Below are 12,637 nucleotides of genomic sequence, written 5' to 3'. Positions count from 1 at the left end.
ACAACAAAAACGTTTTCAAAATTAATTTAATCTCAAGTGATATAATTTGCACTGATGGATATATTATCTCACGTCTTTTTAAAGTCTGGTGTGTGTGTGTGATTTCTGTTATTGTTTGTAAAGCTTAATAAAACAATAGACATTTAAAAAAAAAAAGATGCTCCAACAAAATACAGCATTTTATTTTTGCACATTTTTGTCCCTTTAAAAATTAAAAAAAAAAGTGAAAGATTACGGACAGAAACAAGTAGAAGAGAAGAGGTTATTCTTATGGTGAAAAATAATACTAGTTAATTAAATAAAGATATATTAAGATCACCAATAAGGAAACGTACTGATTCCGAATTCCATCTGTTCACTGTATTTATCTAGATCAATCTGGATGCTACTTCGGAAGAAATCTAATTTGGCTTTAAGCTGTTCACACTCTGATGTCATTAAATTCTTCTTTTTAGAAAGTTCTGTGTTATACCGTAGGAGATTCACCCTAATAAAATACAAAGACAACATAAATTTCTAATATATAACATATTGTATAGGCTATAAAGGGTTAAAAAGACAATGTCCTTAACTAAGCAACTGATAAGTCAATTGCAACCAAAGCAGCTGCAGGAACCCCTTTTCAAATGGTCTGTGCTCCCTCTGTCCTACCCCTCTGAGAGGCTGTTTTCTGCAGTATTGACATTTTCAGTAAAAGTGGTGATTTCAACAGGCAGAATTTGCTATTTCAAATGGCATATATATATATATATATATATATACACACACACATGCGCACACATATGGAGAGAGGAGAGAGAGAGAGAAAGGATATATTATAATATGTATATATACACATATATATATATATATATATATATATATATATATATATATTATACTTGATATAATTAGATATACCCACACCCATATCTTACATAGTGGCACGTTGTCCCTGAAGCAGGCGTGCACAGTCCTCTTTTAGGGCTCGTATTGTTTGCCATATTTGGCCCCACACCCTGCGGAGCTGGACGTATTGTAAAGCACACTTGGGATCCTGCACTGGAAGAGAGAAAAAAAGACGGCAACTGAGTCATTTGATCTGTAAGTCGGACATGAGTCATTGTCCTCTATAAGCTTGAAGGCATTTTATGCGTCAGGGAAGTAATAGATAAGGTTAAATGATTTTTATTATTATTATTACTTCTTATTATTGTTAGAATACTATCACAATTTCATTCTTTGCAGAAATTAAAAAAATGCTTTTCACATACAGTATGCTCTTTGCCTTTTTGGTAAGGGCTGAATTTTAACCCCCTTATAAATGCTGGTGAGTAAAAAAATTAAATTTATGCTTGCCCGATAAATTAATTTCTTCTACGACATGACGAGTCCACGGATTTCATCCTTACTTGTGGGATTTATCCTCCTGCTAACAGGAAGTGGCAAAGAGCACCACAGCAGAGCTGTATATATAGCTCCTCCCTTCCCTCCACCTCCAGTCATTCGACCGAAGTTAGGAAGAGAAAGGAAAAGCCAAAGGTGCAGAGGTGACTGAAGTTTATAAAAAAATAAAATATAAATCTGTCTTAAAAATGACAGGGAGGGCCGTGGACTCGTCATATCGTAGAATAAATTAATTTATCAGGTAAGCATAAATTTACTTTTCTTCTACAAGATATGACGAGTCCACGGATTTCATCCTTAATTGTGGGATACAATACCAAAGATATAGGACACGGATGAAAGGGAGGGACAAGACAGAGACCTAAACGGAAGGCACCACTGCTTGAAGAACCTTTCACCCAAAACCAGCCTCAGAAGAAGCAAAAGTATCAAATTTGTAAAATTTGGAAAAAGTGTGAAGAGACAACCAAGTTGCAGCCTTGCAAATCTGTTCAACAGAAGCATCGTTTTTAAATGCCCATGAGGAAGCCACAGCCCTAGTAGAATGAGCCGTAATTCTTTCAGGAGGCTGCTGTCCAGCAGTCTCATACGCCAGACGGATGATACTCTTCAGCCAAAAAGAAAGAGGTAGCCGTAGCTTTCTGACCCCTACGCTTTCCTGAAGAATCTAAAACTAACACCTCACTTTACCTCTTCCTATTACTAACACAGGCAAAGAGAATGACTGGGGGTGGAGGGAAGGGAGGCGCTATATATATACAGCTCTGCTGTGGTGCTCTTTGCCACTTCCTGTTAGGAGGATAAATCCCACAAGTAAGGATGAAATCCGTGGACTCGCCATATCTTGTAGAAGAAAACACATCTTCACATCCCCATTTTGGAGCTTCGTCAGTGTTGCATTCTGTGAAACAAAGATTGCACGTTCTTTTTGGCAAGTCGTATCGTGCACTTAATTATAGTATGCAAAATATAGAGCAGGATCTGTACATTTTTGCAGTGACTGCATTGGTCTAGATTATTCCTGCGGACAATTTGTTATGCAACTTTTAAACAAAAGATTGCAAACATGTAAGGCTTCCACTCACTATAGTACGAGCTAAACTCAAGGTTAAGCTGACAAAAAAATCTGGCAATATCACTGATCTGTAAATGGGCACTGCTTCCGTCACGTTGTGCACAAATACATGCGCTCCAAGATGGTGGTGTGCAGTATGAGGCGGAGCTTCAACAACTGGCACCTGTAATTGGTTAAAATAAAAACTACTTTGAAGACAGCAGCAGTCACAGGAGGTAAAACAATAGCAGTAGCAATCATGTACCCAGAAGTTGAATGGTTTGTCCAGCCACCATCCACATTTAAATTCAGTCAGCATATTTAGCTTACATTGTGCAAGCTACAGAGTTCTGCTCCAGAATTCAATGCAAAGAGGAATTGTCATGGAAAGGAGTAATGCTTCAACAAAATATACCAAAACATACAGATAAAGCTCATAACAGAAGTAAATTGTCTTTTTTTTTTAATTGTACATTCTGCCTAAATCTTAAAAGTTTAATTTCAGCTTGCTTATCCCTCTAAATAAAAAAAATCTAGTCGCCATTTCCTGTATTGTCTCTTCTAAATTACATCCATCAGGGTTCTTCTCACATACACTATATGGCCAAAATGATGTGGACACCTGAACATCACATCTATATGAGCTTGTTGGACAGCCCATTTTATAACCATGGCCATTAATATGGAGCCCACTCCCTTGTGGCTGTAACAGTCGCAAATCTTCGTGGGAAGTTTCCCAAATGATTTTGGAGGATGTCTGTGAGAATTTGTGCACATTCAAAGAGCATTTCTGAGGTGAGGCACTGATGCTGGACGAGAAGCCTGTCTCACAATCAGCATTTCAAATCATCCCAAATGTGTTTAATTGGTTTGAGGTCAGGGCTCTGTACAGGCCACTCAAGTTCCTCTATATACAACTTGCCAAACCATGTCTGGACCTCACTTTGTGCACAGTGACACAGTCATGCTAGAAGAGGAAAGGGTCTTCCCCAAACTGTTGCCACAAAGTTGGAGGCACCCAGTTGTCTAAAATGTCTTTTGTATCCTGTAGCATTAAGATGACCTTAGACTGGAAATAAGAGGCCTAGCCCAAACTCTGAAAAAAAGCCCCACTCTATGAATTTGTGTGGTCTAAACTTTGTGACTGGGCTGTTGTTGCTTCTGGACGCTTCCAATTCACAATGATAGCACTTAACGGGGCAGGGGATCTATTGGGGCAGAAATTTCACAACTGACTTTAAACAAAGATGGGATCCTATGACAGTGCCATGTTTAAAGTCACTGAGCTATTCATTACGACCCATTGTACTGTCAATGTTTATCTATGGATATTTCATGGCTATGTGCTTGATTTTATGCACCTGTTAGCAATGTGTGAGGCTTAAGCACCTTAACTCAATAATTATTAGGGGTGTCCACGGACTTTTGGCCATATAGTGTAGAGATCTGGTTCTTGCATCTACTGACCTACATAATGACTCTCGAGAGAAAACATCTTGCATAAATTGTTATAGCTTGTGTGAAAAAAAACAAAAATGTATGCTTACCAGATAAATTCCTTTCTTTCCTGGCAGGGAGAGCCCACAACTTAATTCCTTACTGTTGGGAATACACCTGGCCACCAGGAAGAGGCAAAGACACCCCAGCCAAAGGCTTAAATATCCCTCCCACTTGCCCCATCCCTCCAGTCATTCGGCTGAAGGAACGAGGAAAAGTTGGAGAAACATCAGGGTATAAAGGTGCCAGAAGAAATGAAAATAGGGGATGCCCAAACAAAAATTCTCATGGGCGGGATCGTGGACTCTCCCTGCCAGGAAAGAAAGGAATTTATCTGGTAAGCATAAATTGTGTTTTCTTTCCAAAGGCAGGGAGAGTCCACAACTTCATTCCTTACTGTTGGGAAACAATACCCAAGCTCCAGAGGACACTGAATGAAATAACGGGAGGGAAACAAAAGAACAAAAGGCAGAACTAATCTGAGGGCACCACAGCCTGCAAAACCTTTCTCCCAAAAGCTGCTTCAGCCGAAGCAAACACATCAAACTTGTAGAATTTTGAAAAAGTATGTAAGGAGGACCAAGTAGCCGCCTTACAAATCTGATCCATAGAGGCCTCGTTCTTATAAGCCCAGGAAGAGGAAACCACCCTAGTGGAATGAGCCGTTATACTCTCAGGAGGCTGCTGACCTGCGGTCTCGTAAGCTAAGAGGATGATACTCATCAACCAAAAAGACAAGCAAGTCGCGGTGGCCTTCTGGCCCCTGAGCTTTCCTGCATAAAGAACAAAAAAAAGATGATGATTGTCTGAACTCCTTAGTAACCTGAAGGTAAAACTTCAAGGCACGAACCACATCCAAATTATGGAGCAACCGTTCCTTAGTAGAGGAAGGATTTGGACACAGGGAAGGAACCACAATCTCCTGATTGATGCTGCGATTGGACACAACCGTAGGAAGGAAACCTAACCTTGTACGTAACACCGCCTTGTCGGCATGAAACACAAGGTAAGAGGAATCACACTGTAAGGCCGAAATCTCAGAGACTCTGCAAGCTGAGGCAATAGCCAACAAAAACAAAACCTTCCAGGATAACTTAATATCAAACAGAATGCATGGGCTCAAACAGAGCCTGTTGCAAAACACGAAGAACAAGATTGAGGCCCCAAGGTTGAGCAACTGGTTTAAAGACGGGTCTGATTCTAGTCAGAGCCTTAACAAAGGATTGCACAGCCGGAAGATTAGCTAATCTTTTTGTGCAACAAGACTGATAAGGCCGAGATCTTGCCCTTCAGAGAGCTGGCAGATAGACCCTTCTCTAAACCATCTTGGAGAAAGGATAAAATTTGAGCAACCTTCACTTACGTTCCTCACACCAGTGAAGATAAGACTCTATGGTAGATCTGGCGAGTAACTTGCCTACGAGCCTGGATAATTGTGTCTATGACCCTCTCGGAGAATCCTCTCTTGAACAGAACTAAACGTTCAATCTCCACGCTGTCAGCCTGAGAATCTAGATTTTGGTGTAGGAAGGGGCCTTGAATTAGAAGGTCCTTCCGAATAGCTAACTTTCAAGGAGGAGACGACAACATTCTCACCAGATCTGCAAACCAGGTCCATCCAGGCCAGGATGGAGCTATTAGAATTACTGGGGCTTGCTCCTGTTTAATGCGAGCCACACTGTGACCAAATGGAGTCCTGTAGCCCTTAGGGGAATAATGAGCCTTACTAGGGACTTTCCCCTAATAAATAAATAAAACTGACCCTCCAGGGTCGCTCTTGCTGTGGAACAGACCTGCCTTTCATGGTGTGACACTTCCTCTGGAAATTCTGACTGGGACCTGAGAAATAAAGGGAGAAGAGTGTAACTCAATAACACTGGTTCCCAAGGAGGTGTTAGATCAGCAGTCTGGATGCAATCACAGAAAAACTTTCCCTGTATCTCCAGACTCTAACTCTCATCAATACTCTCACTGAGAGATTTACATGACTACTTCAAGCTCAAGTACTCTCTTAAAGGGAAATTACCCATTAAAGGACTATCTTCTAGCACTTCTCTGCCATCCTCCTCTAGTGATGAAAGGCAAAGAATGACTGTAGGGATGGGGGAAGTGGGAGGGATATTTAAGCCTTTGGCTGGGGCATCTTTGCCTACTCCTGGTGGCCAGGTGTTGTATTCCCAACAGTACGGAATGAAGTTGTGGACTCTTCCTGCCTTTGGAAAGAAAATAGTTAAAATGTAAAGTACAACAATCCATTAAACAACTTAGACGTTATCAAGGTGCATCTTCCTGTACATGCAAGGAAGGTCAAATATTTTTGCATGTTAAAATAAACATTTCAAATTGTATCCTTCAGTCCTTTATCAGTTGCTTACTCAAACACTTATCTACACACTACATATAGATAGATTCAATAGACATTAATAAGTTCTGAAAAAGATCCATTATCCATACAATGTTAGTTACTCAGTACCAACCCTTATAAAAAGGCACATGTCCCGCTTGCCTGTGTTAACATGTCACTTACATATCCATGTGACACTTTCGGGGTGGGGACGCAGCAATATCGGGGGCTCATACACCGTTTTACTATTATCGAAGAGAAATATAAGATCGCTTTCACCCTGACGCCCATCATTGATCTGTGGGTGAAAAAAAGGTAGAAGATATTTTAAGAAAGTATGTAACAAGTTTTTGCCAAAAACAATGCCATAAAGTTGCAGTTAATGGCAAATCTTTATATTTGTTTTGATGCAATGAAAACAAAATAGATTATTACAGTACTTTAATATATTTTATGTTTTTTTTTTTTTTTTAAATATTCTCACTTATGTGGCATGCTAGACTAATATAAAAAAACACATTCTTTGCACATAGAGCTGGGGCCCACGTCCCACTGTGTAGCGATAGTTTGCAAGAATTAGTGATAGGCAGTAACAGCCTTTTATTTTTATAGCATTGCAGTCACTACATTGCTGGAGGAAAAAGTAGGGCTGTTTCTATCCAATGTGGAATGAGGAGGAATAAAACAAGTGGAAATATATGCAAATAGATTTACTATTTTGTTAAATATGCAGTTTTAAATTATTTAATTTATAGGACTATCTATCTATCTATCTATCTATCTATCTATCTATCTATCTATCTATCTATCTATCTATCTATATATATAACAAATGCAAAAGAAGCGGCACACACCAGCCAATCAATACCCTGGTGCACTGCAGTATTACCATGTACAAAGTCATATAGAGATCCACGCTTGGCTCCAGCGTTTGTTAGACCCCCAAAGCAGGCACAAGAGACAGGGCATTAGATTCAACTCCTTTATATGTGTAAACACACAGAGAAAACAAGGGCCTTGCCCAAACGTTTTGGCTCTCGCAGGAGCCTTTGTCAATGGAGGCCGTGCAGATAGGTGTGTTTACACATATAAAGGCGTTGAATCTAATTCCGTCTCTTGTGCCTGCTTTGGGGGTCTAACAAACGCTGGAGCCAAGCGTGGATCTCTATATGACATATATATATATATATATATATATATATATATATATATATATATATATATATATATATATATATATATAGTATATATATATATATATATATATATATATATATACACACACACACACATTAAAATAAATAAATATATATATATATATTTATATATATATATATATATATATATATATATATACACACACACACACACACACATATATATATATATATATATATATATATACACACACACACACATACATACATACATACACACACCTACATATCCTGTTGTCGAAAACATATCCTATTCTCAAATTCATTGTGTTATTCTATTTCCTCCTGTGCCAGCAGCTCTTTTAAAAACAGTTCTCCTGTTTTAAAAGCCTTAAAGTTGCCAGATGGCAAATCTCCGCCTCTTTACACTGGGCGCCACCATCTTGGAGCACAAGTATTCTCACACCCTGTGACAGAAGCAGTGCACACTCACAGATCAGTAATGTTGCTGGCTTTTTGACAGCTGTATCATTTGCTTTGAGTTTGTGTGTGAACTTTACATTTTTTTTTTTACACAGTTGCATTAAAATATAAAAACAAAACAAACGTCCGTAATAATATAGAAAAATGCATCTGCTACAAAAAACTTTAAGGGGTTAAAATAGGAGAGTGGCTTTGAAGGGAGATGCACGAACAGGAGGAAAAGCAATAGTATCGTAAGTAGTAACACTGCTATAGCACTTGTGCACAGCAGTTTAATTAGCAGATACCCTAACAGCATATTACTAGGAAAAACTTTTTAACGTCCTACCTATAAATCTCTTCAACACAGAATATCATGGGAATGAAACAAATTTGATAATCAAGTAAATTGGGGACTTTTTAATATTGTATGCTCTGTTTGAATCACAAAAGAACATTTTTGGGTTTCATATCCCTTTTATATACTTAAAATAAAAGCTCCAGTTGAGACTTCCGGTGGGCGGCTCTCCAGGATGGTCGCAAATATCATCAGCTCTGTGGAAATTCACCTTTAATTTCTACTTAATAGCCATCTATCAACGCCATCTGCATCTCCCTTGACAGGCAAGTTGTCCGGGAACACATAGTCGCGGCGCTGCTCGCGATTCTCACTCCCAAACTGGACAAACTTCTTCACAGCTGTGATAATCTGTGCAAGATATTGCAGAAAACGACAAGCCCCAGCATTGCAGGCAAAGATCACGGCATTGAGCAAACTGTCCATTATGACCCGGAGCCATGGAGTGCATGTGTTGCTAACACGAGGATGCCTGGCTCACCTTCTATATCGCAGCTTATAGAAACACATGTGAAACCTACAATGCATCTTATGGAAGATCGATCCTTACCTAAAATCGGATCCGGCAATCACCTATCCCCTCAGGCTATGCAGCATGACACAGAAGGCCAACACCCAATCAAACACCAACCCTGCGATGCGGAGGCCTTTTCAGCATTATTCATAGCACGGGCCGCGGCCCCTAACCTGCGCATAGGGGAGAGGTTTGTTTGCACCGCTGAGAATTTCCTATCAATTTGTGACTTATTGAATACACAGATCCCCCTGCCAAGCACTTTAGACCACTTCTATAACTTCCCACCTCGTTTTCTTTGGCAGATAGCCATCCAAAAAACATAATTTATGCTTACCTAATAAATTCCTTTCTCCTGTAGTGTGGTCAGTCCACGGGTCATCATTACTTCTGGGATATTAACTCCTCCCCAACAGGAAGTGCAAGAGGATCACCCAAGCAGAGCTGCTATATAGCTCCTCCCCTCTACGTCACACCCAGTCATTCGACCAAGAACCAAACGAGAAAGGAGAAACTATAGGGTGCAGTGGTGACTGGAGTATAATTTAAAAATTTAGACCTGCCATAAAAAACAGGGCGGGCAGTGGACTGACCACACTACAGGAGAAAGGAATTTATCAGGTAAGCATAAATTATGTTTTCTCCTGTTAAGTGTGGTCAGTCCACGGGTCATCATTACTTCTGGGATACCAATACCAAAGCTAAAGTACACGGATGACGGGAGGGACAGGCAGGATCTTTATACGGAAGGAACCACTGCCTGAAGTACCTTTCTCCCAAAAACAGCCTCCGAAGAAGCAAAAGTGTCAAATTTGGAAAATTTGGAAAAAGTATGAAGAGAAGACCAAGTTGCAGCCTTGCAAATCTGTTCAACAGAGGCCTCATTCTTAAAGGCCCAAGTGGAAGCCACAGCTCTAGTGGAATGAGCTGTAATTCTTTCAGGAGGCTGCTGTCCAGCAGTCTCATAGGCTAAACGTATTATGCTACGAAGCCAAAAAGAGAGAGAGGTAGCAGAAGCTTTTTGACCTCTCCTCTGTCCAGAATAAACGACAAACAGGGAAGAAGTTTGGCGAAAATCTTTAGTTGCCTGTAAATAAAATTTCAGGGCACGGACTACATCTAGATTGTGCAGAAGTCGTTCCTTCTTTGAAGAAGGATTCGGACACAATGATGGCACAACAATCTCTTGATTGATATTCTTGTTAGTGACAACCTTAGGTAAGAACCCAGGCTTAGTACGCAGAACAACCTTATCTGAATGAAAAATCAGATACGGAGAATCACAATGTAAGGCTGATAACTCAGAGACTCTACGAGCCGAGGAAATAGCCATTAAAAACAGAACTTTCCAAGATAACAGCTTGATATCAATGGAATGAAGGGGTTCAAACGGAACACCCTGTAAAACGTTAAGAACTAAATTTAAGCTCCATGGTGGAGCAACAGTTTTAAACACAGGCTTAATCCTGGCCAAAGCCTGGCAAAAAGCCTGAACGTCTGGAACTTCTGACAGACGCTTGTGTAAAAGAATGGACAGAGCTGAGATCTGTCCCTTTAAGGAACTAGCAGATAAACCCTTTTCTAAACCTTCTTGTAGAAAAGACAATATCCTAGGAATCCTAACTTTACTCCATGAGTAACTCTTGGATTCGCACCAATGTAAGTATTTACGCCATATTTTATGGTAAATCTTTCTGGTAACAGGCTTCCTAGCCTGTATTAAGGTATCAATAACTGACTCCGAAAAACCACGCTTTGATAAAATCAAGCGTTCAATTTCCAAGCAGTCAGCTTCAGAGAAATTAGATTTTGATGTTTGAAAGGACCCTGAATTAGAAGGTCCTGTCTCAGAGGCAGAGACCAAGGTGGACAGGATGACATGTCCACTAGATCTGCATACCAGGTCCTGCGTGGCCACGCAGGCGCTATTAGAATCACCGATGCTCTCTCCTGTTTGATCCTGGCAATCAATCGAGGAAGCATCGGGAAGGGTGGAAACACACAGGCCATCCCGAAGGTCCAAGGTGCTGTCAAAGCATCTACCAGGACCGCTCCCGGGTCCCTGGACCTGGACCCGTAACAAGGAAGCTTGGCGTTCTGGCGAGACGCCATGAGATCTATCTCTGGTTTGCCCCAAAGTCGAAGTATTTGGGCAAAGACCTCCGGATGAAGTTCCCACTCCCCCGGATGAAAAGTCTGACGACTTAGGAAATCCGCCTCCCAGTTCTCCACTCCAGGAATGTGGATCGCTGACAGGTGGCAAGAGTGAGACTCTGCCCAGCGAATTATCTTTGATACTTCCATCATCGCTAGGGAGCTTCTTGTCCCTCCTTGATGGTTGATGTAAGCTACAGTCGTGATGTTGTCCGACTGAAACCTGATGAACCCCCAAGTTGTTAACTGAGGCCAAGCCAGAAGGGCATTGAGAACTGCTCTCAATTCCAGAATGTTTATTGGAAGGAGACTCTCCTCCTGAGTCCATGATCCCTGAGCCTTCAGGGAATTCCAGACAGCGCCCCAACCTAGTAGGCTGGCGTCTGTTGTTACAATTGTCCAATCTGGTCTGCTGAATGGCATCCCCCTGGACAGATGTGGCCGAGAAAGCCACCATAGAAGAGAATTTCTGGTCTCTTGATCCAGATTCAGAGTAGGGGACAAATCTGAGTAATCCCCATTCCACTGACTTAGCATGCATAATTGCAGCGGCCTGAGATGTAGGCGTGCAAAGGGTACTATGTCCATTGCCACTACCATTAAGCCGATTACCTCCATGCATTGAGCCACTGACGGGTGTTGAATGGAATGAAGGACACGGCAAGCATTTTGAAGCTTTGTTAACCTGTCTTCTGTCAGGTAAATCTTCATTTCTACAGAGTCTATAAGAGTCCCCAAGAAGGGAACCCTTGTGAGTGGTAAGAGAGAACTCTTCTCTACGTTCACCTTCCACCCATGCGACCTTAGAAATGCCAGTACTAACTCTGTATGAGACCTGGCAGTTTGAAAGCTTGACGCTTGTATCAGAATGTCGTCTAGGTACGGAGCCACCGAAATTCCTCGCGGCCTTAGCACCGCCAGAAGAGAGCCCAGAACCTTTGTGAAGATTCTTGGAGCCGTAGCCAACCCGAATGGAAGAGCTACAAACTGGTAATGCCTGTCTAGGAAGGCAAACCTTAGATACCGGTAATGATCTTTGTGAATCGGTATATGAAGGTAGGCATCCTTTAAATCCACTGTGGTCATGTACTGACCCTTTTGGATCATGGGTAAGATTGTCCGAATAGTTTCCATTTTGAACGATGGAACTCTTAGGAATTTGTTTAGGATCTTTAAATCCAAGATTGGTCTGAAGGTTCCTTCTTTCTTGGGAACCACAAACAGATTTGAGTAAAACCCTTGTCCGTGTTCCGACCGCGGAACCGGATGGATCACTCCCATTAGTAAAAGATCTTGTACACAGCGTAGAAACGCCTCTTTCTTTATCTGGTTTGTTGACAACCTTGAAAGATGAAATCTCCCTTTTGGGGGAGAGGCTTTGAAGTCCAGAAGATATCCCTGAGATATGATCTCTAACGCCCAGGGATCCTGGACATCTCTTGCCCAAGCCTGGGCGAAGAGAGAGAGTCTGCCCCCCACTAGATCCGTTCCCGGATCGGGGGCCCTCACTTCATGCTGTCTTAGGGGCAGCAGCAGGTTTTCTGGCCTGCTTGCCCTTGTTCCAGGACTGGTTAGGTTTCCAGCCTTGTCTGTATCGAGCAACAGCTCCTTCCTGTTTTGGTGCAGAGGAAGTTGATGCTGCTCCTGCCTTGAAGTTACGAAAGGCACGAAAATTAGACTGTCTAGCCCTAGGTTTGGCTCTGTCTTGAGG

At 41.4% G+C, this 12,637-nt stretch overlaps 1 protein-coding gene across 1 annotated transcript in view; it reads right to left on the bottom strand.

The window, feature by feature from the left end:
* The window catches only part of IKBKB (inhibitor of nuclear factor kappa B kinase subunit beta), a 221,534-nt gene that overhangs the window by 76,514 nt on the left and 132,383 nt on the right, over positions 1-12,637 (bottom strand). Inside the window, exons 12-14 of the mRNA XM_053718001.1 lie at positions 6,465-6,579; positions 918-1,041; positions 332-487 (exon numbers count right to left, since the gene is read on the bottom strand). Coding sequence (XP_053573976.1) covers positions 332-487; positions 918-1,041; positions 6,465-6,579 — 395 coding nt within the window. The remainder of the gene's footprint in view (positions 1-331; positions 488-917; positions 1,042-6,464; positions 6,580-12,637) is intronic.

This window comes from Bombina bombina, chromosome 6 (genome assembly GCF_027579735.1).
Source record: "Bombina bombina isolate aBomBom1 chromosome 6, aBomBom1.pri, whole genome shotgun sequence".
NCBI classification, from domain to species: Eukaryota; Metazoa; Chordata; class Amphibia; order Anura; family Bombinatoridae; genus Bombina; species Bombina bombina.
The sequence above is the reverse complement of the archived record's forward strand: the minus strand, read 5'-3'. Positions and strand labels throughout refer to the sequence as shown.